This window comes from Aphelocoma coerulescens, chromosome 14 (genome assembly GCF_041296385.1).
Source record: "Aphelocoma coerulescens isolate FSJ_1873_10779 chromosome 14, UR_Acoe_1.0, whole genome shotgun sequence".
Classification (NCBI taxonomy): domain Eukaryota; kingdom Metazoa; phylum Chordata; class Aves; order Passeriformes; family Corvidae; genus Aphelocoma; species Aphelocoma coerulescens.
In genome coordinates, this window is record NC_091028.1 from 15,043,720 (window position 1) to 15,065,292 (window position 21,573).

General features: G+C 38.1%; 1 protein-coding gene across 3 annotated transcripts in view; it reads right to left on the reverse strand.

Annotated features, from left to right (window-relative positions):
• The window catches only part of CYTH3 (cytohesin 3), a 48,986-nt gene that overhangs the window by 16,721 nt on the left and 10,692 nt on the right, over positions 1–21,573 (reverse strand). For 2 of the 3 annotated variants that reach the window (XM_069029734.1, XM_069029735.1), the window contains exons 2-5: positions 7,180–7,262; positions 6,556–6,620; positions 6,067–6,133; positions 1,867–1,985 (exon numbers count right to left, since the gene is read on the reverse strand). In XM_069029734.1, the coding sequence (XP_068885835.1) occupies positions 1,867–1,985; positions 6,067–6,133; positions 6,556–6,620; positions 7,180–7,262 (334 nt within the window). Of the gene's footprint in view, positions 1–1,866; positions 1,986–6,066; positions 6,134–6,555; positions 6,621–7,179; positions 7,297–21,573 lie in introns of those variants that run through there. The other variant, XM_069029733.1, reaches the window with a different exon arrangement.

Genomic DNA, 21,573 nt, shown 5'->3' on the forward strand with positions numbered 1-21,573 from the left:
ATGAGCCAAATTATGCTTTGTTTAATACAAGAGTGCTTGAATGCAGAAGAAACATTTAAACATTAATGAACACAAAACTATGTGGATGGACAGAACCTGGCCTACACCATCCCTGAGTTCATGTGCCAGAAGAATAAAGGTTTATAATCCTTAGGGTGTGCTTTAAATACATCACCAAGACAGAATGCTGTGTATCAGCCTCCACCCAAAAACAGAAAGGTGTGCACCCACCAGGAATTAGCTGCTGCTTTGCTGACTAACTGCATAGTCAGACTAACCTGTAACACTCAGGAGGAAATACCTTAAAACCAACTGTTCATTCATTAGCAGATTCCCACATTGTTTACAGAAAAACACACCAGTTCTGTCAGCAAATCCAAGCAATTCTCATCAAATTTAGCAATGCACAATTCAATGGGGCAACTACTTTTCAGTGAAGTGGCATGAGAGTGTAATAAAAGAGCACTTGAAAGGGGTATGTTTTTACTCTAAGCCAATTACTTATTTTGTTTATAGGCATGCAGTACTTGTGCTGGGTACACCTCCCAAGACACAAGCCAAATAACACAAATGCTCCAGGAAGCCACTTAAAAAAAGAAGTGAAGAGTTACCCACATAGAAAGAAATCTTGTCTCTTTTTTAGGATGTAATTCATCCCTCATTTATTATTATTTTTGCTATATTTTTAAGTGTTATCTCATTCCATTTTTACATTCACTTTTTTCAGTTTGCTGAGTGCTGTTTGACTGTAAAAGTCAGTAATTTAGAATATATCCTTTATGGAACAATGTTATATAAATATTTCATTCTGTTGACTAACCTGGTCTTGTCTTCAGCTATATTTAGCTAGAATACAGAAGTAATTTATGATGGGCCCCTGAGAGGGGGTGGCAAAGAAAGAGAGAATGTCCTCAGACATAATTCTGTTGTATAAGAACTGTTGACATGTCTACATACTCTGCACAGTGACTTCCTAACAAAGATCTATTTTCAAAATGCTTGTATTACAGTAAAAACTTTCACTGAACCTATGAAAGCCAAGAGGAAACTGCTGAGTAAAAACCACGCCACTGATGCTGGAACCAGACTGAAGAGTGTCTCAAAAGGGACCTGCCACAACCCATCACCACAGGAGCACATCCTAAATGAGTCACCTTCGAGAGCTCCCTAAGTGGCACTGGAACGTGTGCCAGCACGTCCATACACACACTCCAACCCACTGCACTGCTGCCTCTCTCAGCTGCCTTTTTAAAATCAGTTCCTGGGTTGCACAGCAATGCAAGTCATTTGCATTCTGATTGTGTTTTGCAACAGTGTGCATAAAAATGCACACTGCATGTTTATTGTACCAGGACTGATAAGCACTGGGCGCAGCTGCCCTTGGAGACGCCTTCTTAGCAAAGGGACTTCTGCATGCAGGGAAGTGACTACACCAAAACCTGCCTGTAACTACTGTCCCAGGAAGCACCTCTTTTCATAAGTGATTTCTCTACTGTCAGTTATTACTGACTGTAAATCACTCCTTCTCTGGACACAGTACTGAGTTACCAGTAGTGTTGCAACACAACTCTCAAACATTCTAAAAGCTCATGGTATTAAATACTGCACTACAGACAAATGCTTTGGTTTACTCCAAATAATAAGTTATGGTTAATTAAATATCATTCCACAATGTACCCATTTAAAAATAACAACCTAACAGGAAGAAAACCTATCACAATACTGTAGCAGTTTTACATCCCCACTGTAGCTCTTCCAGATCTCAGAGTACTCAAGCAGTTCTTTCATGCAGCCTGTGAAAGGTACCCAAAACCTGTACATGTGCTTTGTGAGCTCAAGAGCAAAGTTCCAATATTTCTACTTTACCTTTCACCGAGGTAATCTCCAATTACCGTTTTATTTAATCCTTCTCCTTTATAAAGGAACTGTGCAATGTCTTCTGCAGTGTTGTGCAGGAGGTCATTTTCTATCAGAAACTGTATTCCCTAGGAAGAGCAATTCCAGAGGAAAAGGAATGTTATGTCTTCTTCCACAAGCATTTATGTAAACATCACTCGTAACATTTGGTATTAATATACTGACACATATACATAGCTGAGACATATACACAGCACATTAAGAACTACATTAACTGACAGATTTTTATATCTTTTAATAAAATGGTAAACAAATGCTTTTCTGTTAGATGAGCAATATTTAGTCCTGGTTTTAAGATGAAAATGAGAACACATTTTTAAGGCTAGAAGTACTAGGTGGCAGTTTGAATCCCTAAACCACAGAGAGATCAAATATTAATTGAATAATGATTGAATGTTGCTCTTTGGAGCTAATGTGTGAGCTGGCCTGTTCCCAACATTGCACAAATGTCTGCAGAGCTGTAATCTGCAAAATCATATAATGAAGAGGTACGTAGAAACAGCTTAATTACCACCATGACACAAAATAAAGCATCTGGTATAATCTACAAACTGCAACCCAATACATCAAGCCACTACTTGCAGAAGGAAGTCACAGCTGAAGATACTGAAACCGGTTTAAAAGAGTTTATGCTGACACTGGGATTATCAGTGAATTCTGGTTGTGCTGGAACTAAACTATTCACAAAGGACTGGAGCTACACTACTCACAAAGGGCTGCTCAGTCAGGCTGCTACCAAAGGCAGGTGGAGAGTCTTACCCTGTCCCTCAGAGGGTACTTGATCAAGCCCCAGGACTCCTATTCCTCCACAAATTACTGCCCTACAACTGGCACACTCTAGGGAAGCCCAGAGACCTCTCTGCAAAGCGGCAAAGAAAGGAGACTGAGAGTTATATAGAGATTATGGAAAGGATGGAAGGGACGCTGTTTGACACTGAGCAGGTCATGCAGAGATAACCATGCTCTTTACAGCCCACAGATCCCAACACAGATATTGCTACTCCTGCTGAATTCTTCAAACTGTAACAACATGCTGGTGAAAAGCAGAAATGGAAACTCTAAGTAACCTTAATGTCTTCGATTCCAAACAAGTACCAAAGAGGTTAATAAATTATTAGTAATATGCTCTACTAGAATATTTCAGAATTTCAGAAATACTAGTTTTTCAATTTCTGCAAGTGGAGTATTATTTACTTCATTTCAACTGAAAAAACTGCATTTTTTTTTTGATATAGCATAGATAGCCCTCTAGTAACATTCAAAAAAGTTACTATCCTTCTGTTTGGTTAATTCTAGTTTTTAATAATGAAATGGTTACCCTTCTGAGAAAAAAAAAGTCAGTTTTCTGACTAATTTAACAAAGAAAGTGAACTGTGATGTTATAAAGCTTGATGCTTTCCTTAGAAAGTCTGGAATGCAATTCTCTCAAAACAATTTTATCATAATCTGAAAACTTTAGATGCCAGGCTGGTACTCTGACAACTTAATATTTTCGTAAGTCATTTCATAACAGATATGATTTCTTTACAAAAAATATATCCATTATATCTTGAACCAGAAATTGCTGAGCTTTCCTCAAAACTGATCCCTTCAAAGCTTATTTGTACAATATTTGACTACAAAACATAATGCTTTTTCCCATATCAAGTTATCCAAAAAGCTCTCATCTCTGACAATCGAAAGCGAATCTTTCCTCTGATATCAGAAACAGCAGATTCCCCTGTTCAACACCTGGACCATATTATTCATGATTAGTATAAACAGACTGATCTGAATAGGTGTTTTGAAGTTGTGCAAATTACTGATAATGGACTTGACTAGAAGTATGGAAAACAAACTTCTGTGCACAGAAGCAGACACTTTACCATACTGCAAAAATCAATTTAATTTTCCTTTTCCTGGATTTTTAAAAAATTATTCCTAAGATGTTAAAGAACCAGAAGTCAAACAGACAGGAAAAGGAATTTGTCTGGGACAACAACTTCAGTATCTGGAATAAATGGCAAAATAGGCCAAGCAAACCCCCATCACCTCCTACACTATCTTTTGTCTTGATGCAAATTTTCTTTCTGTAGACTGACAGGAGACAGATGACAGCTGTACTAGTTTAACTTCCCCACACAAAACTCACGGCTACAGACATATTTAATATTCCCTACAAACATTGCATGGATTTTTTTTAAATCACTGCAGCAAAATCTGCTTTGAATTTCATTGCTTTTACAGTAGTTCAATTACAAATTTTGCAGTTATTTAAACCCTGTCTTTGTCACAGTGAATTCATTTCCTGGGCCCAACACAGGCAGTACCAACTTCAGCACTGCACAATTTAAAGCACCACTTTTGTCTGTGCACAGGGATTCTTGAAGTGTTTTACAAACTTTTACCATTACAGCCCTTCCCACATGAGCTCACCAAATCCAAACCCCCAGGTACCTGCCATGACATCATGGAAGTACATAAACCACACCTATTTTCAGAGGGAGCAAGGCAGAATTGCTCTACACACACATTAGAATGTGTAAAGATCTTCAAATACAATGATAAAAGAAAATTACCCCACTGTGTTCCTGCTTATACAAAAACAAGAGACCTCTGTTACCTGGTTTAAAGGAGGAAACTTGGTAGATTCAACCCAAGTACTACTACCCCAGTTCTTTGGCATTCCTAAATCCAGATACATCTTCCCTCCTGTTTATGAATGAAAAAAAACCTTTTCCCAATGAACCCAAGGTAGCTTTTCCCAGCAGCAGAAGGATGTATACTTGAGCTGTCTGTAACTTAACTTAGAAGCTGCAAACAACACCATGACCCAGCTTTAGAGCAGACAGCTACTGCAGCCACCACTGATCACAGGCACTATTAAGAAATTACTACTCTAAGACTGTTTACCACATTTAAATTATGTTGCAGTAGCAATATGGCCATAGCATCTATTTATAGAAATAATTTCATCCAGGAAGAACCATAATAAAAAATAGTTAATGCTGGAATGCAAGCATCTGACATCATCCTGTGACTTTGCCACAAACTTCTAGGACTTGAAAGAGCTGGAGGACAACAGGAAAGTACCAGGATATTTGGGGTTTGGCCCTCAACAGAAGTTAGGCAGTCACCAAAACGGAAAATAAAAGACATGGCCAGCAGTTTAGAAAGGGTTCTTGTACTTGAGAATTTCTGGCAAACTAAAACAGTCTGAAGAACAGAAGCCATCACTGTACTTGGAACATTTCAGAAAAGGCACCAAAATGTAAATTAATTCAATACAATTGGAAAGAAAACATGTCAAGAACACAGAAAAACAAATGCTAAATGATTTCCAAAAAGACTCTAAAGAATACTCTTCACAATTTCAAAATCTCAATTACAAACAATAGAAGACAGTAAAACAAAGGAAGGAAGATGAAAAATGAAAAGCAAAGGCTAAAGGTCAAATATGTCAAAGAAGCTCTTTTATTGTAGGGGATGTCTGTAAGAGAATGTGCAGGCCCCTGAATTTTCCAGAAAATTAACAACTATTTAAGAAACAGAGAGGCACTCCAGAAAGAAGAACTGCATTACTTCTTGGTTAAATGCAGAGCAGATTTCTTGAAACTGGTAACCAAGTTTGTACAAGTCAGATGGGTACACACCTATATGTATATACATATACACACATACAGAAGTTCACACGTGCCTTTTCCACAAACAGACTTTAGATATCCAATTACAAAAGCCTACATGAGAACAAATTAAAAGACATGGTAAAGGCATTTCAAAAGATAAAAATAGGAGAGCATTAAAGAATAAAAAGTATGGCCTCACTAATAACCACACATCAAAAATTTTTTTTAATTATATTTGACATATCAACATAGAGCACCTCTATCAGGTACAAAGCAAGCCAGGTCAATCAATACCTGGCATATTTGATTGTTAAGTAACCTCCACTATCAAAGATTTGCTGAAGTGAAAGAAGCACACAACTGGCACATGACCTGACCACTGCTTCCAATTTAACCCTCTGCTCCGTGTGCTACAGGACATGCAGTAAGGCCTGTGAACTTACATTATCAGAAATGTTTCTTAAGAAAAACATGAAAGCATTTGTCACAGAGCATACTACAAGCAGAAACTTGATTTCTGACAAGTAGAAAAAAATTTCTCTACCTTCTTAGGGTCCATGTTGAATTTCTTCCTTCCCATGGCTATTTGCTTATTTCTTTGTGTAGTTTTGCTACATACGGAGACAAAGAAGAAACAAGCACTTACCAGTTGCTCTTTTACAAAAAACAACAACTTCTGGATGAGCTTTTAAATTGTATTTTGGCTACTTTGAATGTTCCATTACAAAACCAAGACATTCACTTTTTATAATGGAGAAAATTATGATACTATTTTCAAATCCCTTAAGCGACTGCAGCTTCAGAGACTCATATCCTTATCAACTGGACAGTAAAATATTACACACTATCCAACATATTCTCTAGCCAAACAAATGACACACCTGCATGGGATAAAGTCAGGCTTTAGAGACTTTATAACAGACTAAATAAAGGTGGATCCATTGTTTGTTTAGCATGGGAAAGGTATTTTCACTTGCTGTTCCTGGAAGACCAAGGTCTTACTGAATCATGTTCATATGCTGGCATTACTTACCTTTCTTCTACACTAGTCAGATTATCAATTTCAGTCATAACCTCAGCAATTTCAAATTTTAATCTCTGTCAAAAGAAGAAAGGACAATACATTAACCTACACTAGAACTCCTTTTGAAAACATCTATCATATAATAATACGATAATTAGGTTCTATTTTCTAATATTTGTTATTTACCAGAAGAAAAGTGAACCATCTTAGGGCTTCCTTAGATATTTAAAGATTTTACCACAACTGAATGACTGTTAAACCCATGAACCTGCACTCCCAGTGAGTGCTCGTGTCAGAGCACGAAGACCAAGCTTCCATTATGAATTAATAAGATTTCTTTACCCACATTTCTCACTCGCTCCTATCCTGGATGCAAATCTGCTGTTTAATGAGTTTTTGATTACACAAACCAAATGTGGACATCTGCACATATTGCATTACATAAATTCTGAAGTTAGTATTTTTAAAAGCACACATATGATGCATAAATCCTGTTCATAATTGGGAGTATTTAGCTTAAGTCATTTATATGCTTTTAAAACCATTACCTGAAATTCATATCTAGGTCTGCAGCTTACTGTAACTTAATCTACTGAAGCAGTTTTCTAAGGATCTTTCCAGTAAATCAATTACCTCAATATCATCAATCAGTTCTTTTTTCCTACGACGAATATTTAAAAGCTCTTCTCTTTCTTCCATGGAGAGGTCATCAGGCACTGGAACAGAACAAAACGTACAATTCTTTAGCATTTGCAAACATACCTCATCATCACAGAAAACTTAATAAACTGATTAGGAAAAATAAGCTTACATGAAATATCAGGACATTTCTTTTACATCATTTTCAGGAAAAAAAAACCCAAACAAATCAAAACAACACAACTGAAACCTAAATCTAATCTATTTGTAATCTGCTTTATAAAAACCCTAAGTAAGGTAATTGAATGAATGACTATGAACAGAATGTATCTTTCAAAAGAAAAACAGACAATGAAAGGAATCTTGTTATCACACAGTGTGGCAAGATTTGGCTCTACAGCTTAATTGCTGAACTCAAGTCTGGTATAATTCCTATTATATCAGTAGCATACTAAAGTTCTTCATGTAAATTAATTATGATTCAGAAGATATGACTATCTTCCAGAGAAAAAAGCCAAAGAATAGCCAGTGATGTGTATCTTGGTGCTTGACTTCAGACATCACTTATCCCAGCAGTGCCCTTCATTTGGTTGCTTTGGAGAGGTGCAGGCAGGTACAACCCAACAAACACCCACAACACCAAGTACCTCTCCACAGGATATACAAATACAGCAGCAGAATCAGTTATCTAACACGAACATGGGCTTGGCAGAACATCATTTAGGTGAGTCTGTAGTATTTAAGTCAATTTTAGGTCTCTCCTTGGCCATGCTAAATCAAATATATGACCCTGCTCATAAAAATCAGTTGCTACTGAGGATGCAAGCGTGTGTGTGTGCCACTCACCCTACCCTTACCCTGTCTCTCTGACAACCAGCAACCACCAAAGATGATTTGCACAAAAGCTTTGCTTTTCTTGATGCTCCCCAGCAAGAAGCTTCTTTGCACAGCAATTACTTCTGCTCATTTGTATAGCACTAGACACCAACCACAAATATTCACCTCCTGTGTGATGATCCTATAATAACAGTTCTAATGCTACCCACTTTCTTGGAAATAGCTCCTTAATTACAGAACAGCTTTTCCTTCCAGCTCAGTAAAATGGAACAACAAAAATAATTAATAAGATATGAAAGAGCAACACACAACAAATGTAGTCATTTGGGATTGCCAAGGCCACTACTTTATGTTCTATACACATATAATAGACTGTAGCAAGAGGATTACAAAAAAAAAGTTCAGCTTGAGAGGAGAGTTTTAAGCACACATTTGGAACAGAGCTTCTGTTCGAATCCTAATAATGAAATATATTGATTATTTCAACATCCAGTGGTTAAGCTCCTTTCCTTTTAGGATCCTAATCATAACAAAATCCAAATGGCGACAGACCTTGTTAGACATGAAGTAATTATGGCAAATTATTTCATTTAACTACTCCAGATACAAACATGATTAAATTACTTTCAGTTTAGGAAATGACAGTCTTCTGTTGAAGAAATACCAGACTTCAATATGTTTACCTGCTTTTATTCTCTTCATCTCGTCAGAAAGACACCCACTCCTACAAATTTCTTGCATGCGGTAGTGGTAGGAGTCTTTTCACATCAAACCTTATAAATACACGTGCCTACATCACATCTCTGTCTTATGTGTTTACTCTGAGACCCTAAACCAAGGAGAATTAATGATTATACACACACTGTGTACATACACACACCACAAATATTCCAACTAGTTAAGTGACAACTGATTAAAAAAAAATCAATATAGCTACCCAGTGTTGATTATAAAAAAGGCAAACCATATATAATCACACTCTTAGCTAGGAAGCACATTCTGATAGCCTTAAAGCATTTCTGCAGTACTGTAGATGAAATTACACTGCAGTTTTACAGTAGCAGAATGAGATGCTAAGTTTTTAACTCTTTGCTGCAGCAAGATGTTTTGGTAAATCTCACCTTTGCTGGCAACTGGAAATACTAATCAAACAGAAAATCATCTCTAAGCATTAAATATTCAGAACTCATAGATGGTGTTGCTTTTTCTTCAAGCTGAGTTACAAAACCTCTGGATTAGCTGCTACCACAAGCCCTTCCCAAAACTGCACACCAGTGAGAGGTACTGCAGTTTCTTCTCACTTACTCTACCATGCAGTGAAGGCTCCTTGGGACATATTTGGAATACCTGGAACAAGTGAAATTGCTTTCTTGGAATCAACATGAATTGTAACAGTTTTCTATGCATGAGCAACCCACAAAAAAGAGAAATCAAACACCTTAGTGTTTTCCTACAGCACCCAAATACTGTCTGCTGTGTTTTCCTCTCCTCTGATCACAGCCACAGTAGAGACAAGCCTCACAGTATAATTAATGATGCTGTTAGACAGGAAAAAAGCTAAATGGAGTCAGACTATGTTTTGCATTAGGCAATAGCATCAAGTATTTATCTGCCAGATACAAGACAAGCAGTCTGCTGGAAAACAAGATTCTGTACTTGAAGAGCACTTAGATAGAACTGGACATTAATGCAACATCTTTAAATAACAGTATTTAAATACCAGAGCCAAAATATTTCAGTATCTTTTGAGAAGAATAGAAGAGTCAGGATATAACTGAGTGGGAGCTACAGTACTGCTCAACTTCTAGAAACTCTTGGTATAGACAGTATTTTCCTTCCCCTCACACTACCAGCACGAGAAGGGATGATTGACTCTCCAGGATCACTCCCAAGTGCACTGTCCTGTAGCCACATGAATTGGCCTCTGTGGGATACTGAAGATGTTTGCCTTATTATCATCCTTCTACTGGTTGTCCATCACTGCCTCCCTTCTCCACTGCTGCTGTTTATGCTGTAGAAAACTTATCAGTGGGACAATGAATGCACCAAAAGAAAGCTTCTGAAGAGACTTCATGTGGTATTACAGCCTGGAAGGTGTCTGCTCCAGGAGGCCGCATGACTTTATGTCTGCTGTCCCTGCTGTTTTAACTCTGTGTCTTAAAACAAAGGCTAACAGTATTTCTGTATTTCAATTAAGGCTTTTGAAATATTAACATAGGAGGGCAACACACAATGGTGCACTAAAACATCTTTACAGTCCTAAGCAAACACTGCAGGTACATGGTAAGAGATGATCTGCTCTGGCAAGGTCCCTCCCAAGGCCACCCTTTTGCCTCCAGCAGCAAGAGCACTTATTTTTCAACCTTGTGTTCACATAATTCTCCACACAGAACAACTCATGGAGCACATATCATGTATTTGTTCTGTAAAACAAATTTTCTAGCTGTCCTCTCTGAGTCACTTCTGAGGTTTTTTGTCTTTCACCAATCTAAACACAAAGTAGATAGGATGGGAGGAGTTAGCATGAACATTTAAATACTAAAAAAGAACAAAAGCATTTCAGTACAGTGAACAAGCTACAGCTGCAGCATGCTTTCATGCTATCTTCTAATCTTCAAATAAAGACAGTTCTAATGTTCTAATGTAAGTCATTTCTGTGAAAACCTTTTCGCTTACAGGGAGAGCATTTCCTTTTTCTAGAACGTCAGAGCTTCAGGTACTACTAAATAGAAAGTCAATATACTACTGATACTTTATTTATGAGGAACAAAGTTGTTGAAAATACAAATTATATTCTTGGCCAAACAGAAAGAAACAAACACACAACACCATATATGTTGCAATACTACTCCTCCTACCAACGGAAGAAAAAATAGAAAAATATTTAATATATTCCAACTTGGCCTATAGAGTTCAAGTCCTGCAACTGAACTAACTGTACTTAAATTAATATCCTGTAAACCAACACTTATTGGAACACACTTCTAATACAGTTCTGTTTACTATACCATGTTAGGGAAAACAAATGAACTGCACCTCACCACAGAAATCAGTGTACTGTGCATCAGTTGTGATGCCACTTGGTTAAATAACTGTCCACTATGGGCAGCCCAAGTACAATATCCGAAGAGGAACATTATCCCACAACTCTCCATATGAAGCATTTTTGAGCTAGCAAGTACCAAAAATATCCAAAAACTTTTAGAGACTGAGAAAGAACTGCAACAAATTAGCTTGCAAAGAAAGTTTCCATAGGTTAGTGAAAATAGGAGCAAATCCCATAATAGGAAAGAGAAATTTAGTGCTTCCGTAGTCCATAACTATGATACCTTCATCTTTTTCAGCAGCAAAATGTAAATCTCTTCCAGCTCTCCAATGGTATCGTAAGAAGCAAAACTCCTGTGCTTAACTTCACTTATTAGCCTTCTGACTGCCAGTCACCAGCCAAAGGCTAAAGCAATCTCACTTGACCCCTTCACCTGACTTCAGGGTTCATCTCTCAAGAGGACACAGTAAAATATCCACAACCAGCAGAAAGCAAACATCTTAACAATATCTAACACAGACAAAACACTAATTCTGTAACCCCACTTACAAAGCAATAAAACACCCTGACTCTCATTGCTCAGCTAAGTTCTTGGTTTCATAAAGATAAACATTTTCCTCCTTCTGTGTCAGTCTCAAATTAGTGGTCTTCAGTATTTGCATTCCAAGCAAAGAACAATTAGATGGAATTTAATTTTGGTACAGTTGAAACATCTTGCAAGCGTAAAGATATTTACACAATGCAAGGCTTAAAACTAAACAAACCTTTCTCAGCCATACACAAAGTGGGTAGACATGTTTCTTCTGGCCTTTAAAATAATATACATTCACCCCTGAGAACAAATCTGATTGTCTCAGGACATTTGCCTCAACGGATATTCTCAGGCTGTTCTCTCTTCCTTTCCCCCTACATGCTTCCTTTTTTAAAAACTTGATTACAGGAACATTTTCCAGCTTTCAGACAAGATGTATAAACAGTGCTCCAACTACTTGTGGCTATTAAAAATTCCATACAAGTTTTCGTAGGAGGACATCATTCTGAATAGATTCACTTCATAGTGCAGAAACAAACTGTATCTACATTAAATTCAATCAGTAAAACCAGCTGGATTTAGCTGCTTCCTTAACTACCTTACTATGTGAATCTGCTTTTTAGTCACTGCTGAGCGTGTTCCAGCATAGGAGCAATGACACTTGCATTAAGAGGGGAAATAATCCTGTACACAATATCCTTTCACACACACACACACAAAAAAAATCACCAGTTGGTGGTATGAGGAATCTAGGACAGAATCCATGGCTTGCAGAGTTATTTTGAGTTTTCAATCACAAGGGACTCTGTGGCCAGAAATCACATTAGTGGCCAAACCCAGAAGAGAACCTCCAACGCACATCCATCACTCCCATTGTTTAGCTGCTGGTAATCACACCATTACAAGACGTTCCTGAAAACATTTTTTTTTCTCTAGGATAAGGACATACTTTGGAGGAAAGTTACAGTTAAGATATAATCATTTTGTGCTTCTAATAATAGGAGGGGGGGGAACCTCAAAAATATTAATACTATTACCACATAAAAATACATTTTCAGGAATTTAGAGGAAATCGTTTCCCTCTGACCTGCTACACCTTCACGATTTTTTTCCTTTTATTTCCACTGCAAAGCAGGTTTATTATATCAGCAATACACATTTGTGTATGGTTTGGGTTTTTTTAAACAGACAAAAGCATAAAAAATTGGAAATATAAAATACATTTTTTATTCTTTATAGAAAAGGTCCAGCAGCATCAAGTGTGAAATCATCTCTTGTAAAAAACAAACAGTATTTCTTATAATCCATAAGGATTACTTCAAATAAGGCAAGATTATGTTTTTGTTCCAGTCAGAAATAGGCTATTACATAATTTGTTAATGCGTTAGCATCTCTAGTCAAGCAGAAAGCAGGCAGTTGCAAAATCGTGCAAAATCAGGGTCCAGATAACACTGATTTGGAGGGAAGGAAAATTTTACCTGCCTCCCAAAAACCATCTGATTTCAGATGTCACCGCTGCCATGCCCAGCCATGGTACCTGCCAATGTTTCTGTCTGTAGAGTACAGAAGGAAGAGGAGTCAGCAGCAGATGTGTCTTTACAAACTGTGTGTGCAGGGAACGCCAACAGCTGTGCAGGGGAGCAGGGACTATAAAGGCTTCGCAGAGCTCTCGCATGAGCTGCTAATCCTGCCTGGGAGCGATGAGCTGCCCTTCTTAACGGCACCAAAGCACAAAGAGGCACTTTACAGCAACTTCCAGATCTTCACCTTCCTACACAGATATACCCACAGACACTGGAGAGGAACCTCCCTTGCATTTCAGCTCCTAACCAGGCCTCTGACACAGATACTGCCATTAGATAGCAGGGTGTGTTTAAGCTAATTATTTCTTTTTTACTGTCCAAGCTCTTATTTTCCTGAGCAGGCAGTACTGAAGGCCACATTTACATTATATTTACCTGCTTTAATTCAATAGTGTGTCTTATTTCAATGTTTTTATGTATTTCCATTAGGAAACCAAGTGTTTTGCAACAATTAAATAAAAGAGCCACTTTGAATCGAATAAAGGAGCATCACCTGGGGAGAAAGAAAAAAGGTCTGAGGAAGATTTCACAGGTAATGAGTTGGCACCTGCTCCTGCATGGTCCTGCATTGCTTTGCCACTTGATGTCTGGACCCTGTTTTTTCTGGGTTTGATTTTTTTTCCCATTTTAGCAGGACAAATGCACCAAGGGACCACAGAATTGCCCAAGACAACAAAACAGGCACAGCAGAAACCCCTGGCAGCACCAACGTACAGGAGACAGCAACCCCCTTGAGGTTAGCCAGCCCTAAAACCAGCTTAGCTCAGGCCCAAAACCCCACCCTTACAGACTGTATTCTCAAAATACTAAAAGTAGTTCAACCTGATATTAATAATAGATAAGCATGGATTTCCTTTCAGAAGCACTTTTCTTTTGAAGTTACCCTACTCTTGCTTCAAGATCAGAAGATGCTTCTAGGCCAACTTTTCTTTCTAAAATATGTAAATACAAATTACTGAATATGAAAAGAAAGCTGAGTTTAACTTAACATTCTAAGTCTCTTACCCAAATACATTAATACTTGCATTAATAATACAAAGTGTTAAAATATGCATATCCATGCATATTTGAGAAGTGCAGAAAAATTTTATGCCAGCTAATGTGAAAATTTAAAAGGGAGATGTTTGCCACACTGAAGTGGTATGTGTTTCAGAGAGGGCTATGAACAGATTAGCACAGACACAGGAAATACTATCCAGTATAACAAGTGCCTTCATCAGCATCAGTTACCAATTACTATTCAGGAATTCTGGTGAATCACCATTCTGATTTCAGTGTTACAGCTACACGCTGTCACATCTTAACATCACAGTCCTCTTCCAACATGGAAAACAGTAACATCGAAGTAATGTTGGACTAATGCAATGCTGTCCAGTGCCAAGCACTGTAAGCAAAAATGCACAGTCTTGTATTGTCCTGCTGGCTTAGGGATAGTGGGGCATTTACATTGCCTTAAATTTTTCTTACTCTGCTTTCAGCTTTTTAAGAAAACTATTGCATCTGATTTCTTTTCTGCACAGCAAATAATGAGAAGGGTGATCAGAATCAGCTTTGTGTAGTAATACCACCACTATAAATACAGATATCATTCTTCCAAAAGAAAGTGGTCTCAAGCCTTTTCTTTACACTGCATCAAACCAACAAAATACTGTTAAACAGAAACAAATTATTTTTTTCCCCTTCTCATTATGTATGCTGCAAGGCAGACTCTCACAGATAAATAATTTTGGGAGAGCTCAGTAATAATCTTCTCTCTGTGGAGCACCTCGTACATGCAAAACTGGAGAAACAAATGGGGAATTTATGTAGTGCCATAGCTGAAATCAAACAAATTTTCTCTGTTTGCATTTGAAAGCCTTTGCTTAGAGTACATTATTATAGCATGCATGAACACAAATTTAGTCTTTACAGAGTTAAAGTCTGCAAATTCTAAATTTCTTTTGTACACTTTCATGGCAAGATCCAGGTCACAAAAATTTTTAGCACCCCCTGAGCAAAAGAATGATCCTGCAATAACACCAGGGGAGACCATGGGTAACAGCTGATAGCACACTATGTATCCACTTGCAATGCAGAACAACAGCCACTTTTCAAGTGGGAGTCTTGGGAAGGAAATCAGGGCTCCCCCTCAACACTATCTAGGAGGTGAAAGGAACAGATCACCATGCCAACTATGCACAGCATAGCTAAGTGGCACATTAGAGATATCATGTCTTTAACTGAAACCCTTCATTCACAACAGAGCAAAGAAAGGGCAGCAAAAGAGCAGTGGATTTTGCTTGCCTGCAGCAAAAAGAGAAAATTCTGAAATGAAAATGTGTAGATGCAATAGCTTTCCACAAGTAAGATCTTTTAAGCCACACAATAGAAGCAGGATGTACTTTCTAACTTGGGGCATTTATGATTTTGCCCAATATAACTGTAGCGTATTACTAGACAGAATTATACAAAGAACTGGATGGAAAGGGACTGGATGGTCCCATGAGTATGACAGCACAGCTCGCTTCTGATTGAGCCAAGTATACAAGCAACACTGACAGGAATTAAAAGACACTTTAGCTTTAAACAACTCTTCAGATGACCAGCACAGGAGAGTGACCTGCTCAGACTGCTGATGGAAAACAGGTGGAACAAGTGGGAGCCCATACAGACTGAGAAGATGGATTGCCTGAAGTACCGCAGCCACTACTCAGGATTCAGTTCTGTGTTCACTTCAGCGGATTTGGGATGACTCCCAGCAACTCTGTAGAGGGTGAGGCAAAGCTTAAACTACTGACAGGGGAGCAAATAACTCTCTTGTCAACTTCTTTTCCCTGGCAGTCAGGACAAGACTTTCTCCCAACCATTCCAAGAATGGTTTGTGGATGAAAAGGAAAGCAGGGACACTCCATCTCCCACTGGTACACAACTCCCAGTAGTCCCTGTGAACAACTGGACTAACCACACATGTCCTGCTGCCAATCTAGATTTCTTTCAGCTGCAGGATCAGCTCCAAGATCCAGCTTCAGACCAAGGATGGGACAACTCCTTCTGAAAGCAGAGATCATTTCATCACACCTTGCATGAGGAAAACAAAAACATTGATTCCTTCAGATTTTGAAATGGTATGAGAAGGAAAAAAAGAGTAAAACTGCAGCAACGTGTTTCAGCTTTACCCTCACAGAAGGGCTGTGTCTCCTCAGGCACCCTGAGTTACTGGCAAGAGGAAATGGTTGGCTGGCAGGCACCTACATTTTTTCCTAGGATAGACCTTGGAAAATAGACTAGAAAAGCAAACACACCAGAGTAGTAGCAGACATTCCTGTCAGATCCATTTCGAGTAGCAGTGCGGAAAATTGACAGGAATGTCGCTGAGCAGCTGCAGGGGGGTCCTGGAGCCCAGACCGTGTGGTCAGCGGCCAGCAATACCCCCAAATCCTGCTCGATATTCAGGCACAGCTCATCAGACCTACCGTGTTCCCAGCAAAACAGTTGGGGTTCCGACAGGCTTTCCATCACAAATTTCCAGTAACATCTACTCTTGGCAATAAGGGATCTGCTCACAGCACTGCACTCATTAGTGAGGAGCATTAGCTGTTACTTAGGATTGCCGGCTGTTTCTAAAGCACACAATCCAATTTTCAGAAAAAGCAAGGCAAAGTTCATTTTTCCCCTTCCCCCATCCCTGCCTGACACAGCTCTGGAGTTAGATTTCAGAACAGTATTTATTGCAGAAGCTTTCTATTTATTCATTTTCCAAGATCAGTTGCACACTGAAGGAGGTGGAGCAACTGCCGGATTTGAAAGCAATCTTCCTTCCCTGAGGAATGTCTCCAAACGCAGCTACAGAGTGCCACACAGGACTGCTCATCTATCAAGTAACTGCTCGAGCAGCATTCACATCCACCCAAAACAAGACAGACTGCAGGATGCACAAGTCTGTGCACAACCTGATGTCTGATGTTGTGTAAGCCTTTGAAATTCCTGCAGTCTCCTCCAAAAAAAGTAACCCCGGTACCTGCTATGGAAACCACTGAGCTGCAGTACTTGGAGAGAGATGCACTGCAGCTAATACAGTATCTTGCTTCTTGGATATCTTAGGCTTGAATTACTCCAGCTTCTTACTATAACATCAACAGGCACATTGGTCCCATTGCCTGAAGTCTGAGAGGGCACGGAGAGAGTCAGGAATTTACTCATAGATTTACTGGTGAAGGAATAGCAAAGCTTAGCTTAAGACTGTGAAGCATTTTCAGATTCCTCAGAAAAGAGTATACTCAGCTTTTGTGAATTGTTGGCTGCCATCACACCATGAAACAATTAGCTTGACAGGTCACTAATTCAGATATAAAAGAGCTTTTTATCTGGCCCACTGATAACAAGGCTGTTGGATGGATCCACTTACCGTAGGGTCACACCCCTGGACTCTCAATTCTTTGCTTGGCAAAAGACCATCAGCAGTCATACCAAATCTGCCTCACCGTACTTCCAAAACAGAGCACATTCAATATCTGCTGAAATTCTTCTAAGTACAGACATAACTTATATGTTACAAAAAGAAAGATCTTTCATACTCCAGGCAGACTTCCTGGCATTCTGATCAAAAACTCATTTGAATAAATACATTCTTCCTATTTAAACTTTCCCCAACTGTTTCAACTAAATCTGCTGAAATATTACATTGCCCTTTCTAAGCTGTTTTCTCTGCCCCTTACTGGCAAAATCACTGCATTCCTTAAAGAGATCAGTGAAAAATAATCTGAACACATAATCTTTTGTACTTTATTTTCAAATAACTCTGTCATTTTTCTCAGCTAAGTACTTAACAAGAAAAAAATCATATCCATACAAAAGATCAAAGATCTAAGCAATTTAGTTTTATTACTCTCAATGTCTCTGAGATTCAGCATTTTCCCTCAAAATGTAAGCAACTAACTGGGATTAAACCCTCAATCTCATTTTTTAAGTCCACCTATTAATACACATTCTTTCTTAGATTTCCATTTCATCCTGTCGGGCTCAAATAGGAAACATTTTTGTTGACTGGAAAACAATTGAGTAGGATTATATGTTTTAGTTCTGCTACCCCTCAACATGGCACAAAAGGTAACAATAAAAGATGTCACTTCCTAAATGAGTAAAACCCACAGTAAATCCTGATTTTTTCACCTGCACATACCAATCCCATTGACAGTGGTGTGGTCAGATGTAGCCTCTGCTAAGCACCTTTCCAAAGAGGCAGTGCCTTCAGAGCAGTGCTCTACCTGGCACAAGCTTTCATTATACAAAGACAAACTTTGTGTAAGACTGAAAAAATCTGACTCATATTAACATACTTGCAATTATCCTAAATTTGCCTTAGGGCAACCAGAAATACCAAGCTATAACTTCTGTTAAGCAGTCTGTAGCAACAGTGTCTGCAGCTCTACGAACACAGCTCACATATTGAACAGTGGGAAAACTTATTCATGCAGTTCAGAAATTCTTCTGTGTATCACAGACATGGACAATGCAGCAGCAAGTAAAAAACACCTGTAGAATACCATTCACAGGTAAACTCTTCATTGTTTTAAGGATTTCTTGAACATTTAGAGAAGTGGTTGGTAATAAAAGCAGTGGCACTTTAAGCCTAGACCTTCGTCCCCAATAATCCTGACATACATCTACACAGGCAGCAGTCTACAGTCCACTTGAAAATCATACAGAAACTACTTCTGAAAGATTCTTCAATCATAGCATCTGTTCTACCATCTGTTAAATGTCTCAATAAAGTGGACCTTGAAACTTTGTTGGAAGTAAGTATTTGAAGCTCGACCAGAACAGTGAAGTGTCGTACCCAACTGACCCTGCAGATGTTTAACCAGTAATTCCAAATGACCAGGAGCTGGTTCTGAAAGATTACATTGTGATTTTTTAGAGAAAATAGATCAACAAAAATCAGTTACAGAAGTTTTTAATCAGGCTGTTAGATTCCATTAGATCTGTCTGCAAGTATTTTATCATGAAGTTCACAACTGATAAGACAACTGGAAGCATCTAATTTTTCTTTTTTTGAATTCTTCCACAGCTGTACCTCAAAACAATGTTGTAACATACACTAAAGAACCTCAAAGCATAATTAATTACAAACTAACAATGAAAGTCTAGCCATCCTGTGTTATCCTAGCTAAGATCTTATGAAAACAAAACCTTATCATAAATTTTCCATTTTAAATGCCAAATTGGTCACTAATGAAATCTAAAAATATTTTATACTGATTTAATGATGATGTATGTGCTTTCACTAAACCCTGCAGCATGCAACTTTGCATGGTACACATAATATGCTCATACTAAAAAGATGACATATTTTCCATTAGAAATAGCAGCAATGGAAAATGACAACTTATAACAGACCCATAGAATATAATCACGACATTGTTCACTAATGCCTGCCACCACTGTTAACTCTACCCCAGAAAATCTCAAGAGGAAGCTAGATATAGTAGCAGAAGCTGATGAACTTCCAGCTGCAAGGGGGTGGGAGAAAAAGGAAGCAGACTGATTAGTTGAATAGATTTATTGTATGCACATATTCTATGGTAAAACCCTGTATCTACTTCAACATAAATTTTTTTGAGTCATTTGACTGTTCACAATTCAAATACAGGAAAATGCTATCAGACTAACATGTGTTTGTTCAGCAGGAAACCCTTTCTTCAAAATGTAAAATGAGGTAGTGAAAAGCCAAAACTTCACTAGAATTGCTGTACTGTTATTCCTCCAATGGGAGGAGGACCTTTTGATGTTCTCCCATCACATTAGAAAATCATCTCCTACGTCCAAATGAGCTCCAGAGAAAAATACAATACAGTAATAATTGCAATGCAGTATTCTCTCTCCTTCCAAGGTACAAGACATTATCACACTACTTTCTTCAACTCAGCTGGCAGATTTTATTCTCAAGACACAAATATTTTCTTAATTTTCCTTATGTGTCATGAATACAGCCAAAACATCCTAAAGCAAATCTGTAAGCCAAGTTTCTCATTCTAGTTGCTGTATTTCAATAGTCTTTGACACTGGCAGAGTCTACATAAAACCTATTTTGCAAAATGCACTGGAAGTTGACCTGCACTTCAAGAAAACAACTGAAAGAGACTCCTTTAGGCACTTCGCAATTCACATAAAGATCACAGCCTTTAAAAATTGGGAGAAAAGAACTCTGACTACCATTCTCATTAAACAAGGATAAAATGTCGTACTGGTTACTTAATTCCTGCAATTGTCCAAAAAAAAAAAAAAAAAAAAAGTAAAGCAAATTATTTGCATGGTGTTCATTTAAAATACTGTATGTAAAAGGACATCACAGATGTTTCTGCATTGCAACTGCTTTCTGTTAGAAGCGTTTTGCTTTCAAAGCACAGTGTTTGTCCACATTTCACTTCCACTTTGAAGCCAGAGATCAGCTCCTACTTGCTCAGGAAGGAAAGTAAGTTGTTGCTATTCTGTTCTAGGACTGAGGGGTAAAGTACCAGGCTATCCCACAGCCAACAGACTCACCATAAATCTTCATTCTTTCTTTTTTTTCCTCCAACAAAAAAAAATTAGTAACTAAGGTTGAAAAGAAATGCAATATCCAGGTTATGTTTGAGACAGTAATTATGGTTTAAAATTCATGCCACTGTCAGTATTGATGGATATCACTTACAGTATTTGAAGCTAGCTCTTTCAGTCAAACAGGACTTATAATTTGTATACTATTGTTATTAAACTTCTTAAATTAGACTAGTGCAATTACAAACTGATTGAGTGATGACATTCAAAATTAAAGGTTTGGAGCAACAGTAAAAGAACTCTGAAATTCAGGCAGCTATTTGATGGACTCCCTCGGCAAGTTAAGTTTGGAATGAAGATTTGGAGAGGAAGCAGACACCTAAAAGAGAGTTGGAAGCACCAAATATACCAAAGGTAAACCAAATTCTATAGAAAAATATTAGGCTTCTCCCCTTCTTACATCCTTAGGTTCTGTAGAAGACCAGCAAAACACAGAGTAAGTGAAATTAGTAAAACCAAACCTGTTTGATCTACTCCACGTGGTAGCATTACATACTGCACCGATACTGTAAAGGGACTAAAGCCTTGTGCTACGAATGAGCAAACAGCATCTTCTTCCATTAAGTAATCTGAAAGAATAGGCACCTTCCCATTCCAACCAGCTAACTTCATTTCTGCTTAAAAAATTAACCAAAAACTCTTCGATGACTTAAAAGTCTACAGCAAAATCTGAAGGCGTTTAAGCATTTCAGAATGGGATTTATGGCAGAGTTCTGAAATGGATACTCCTAGTTCCTGTTGCTTTTACTGGAATACTTTTATGGAGAGTCACTTTTTTCCCACCCTACCCTTTTCCTTTACTGAATTTCCACACA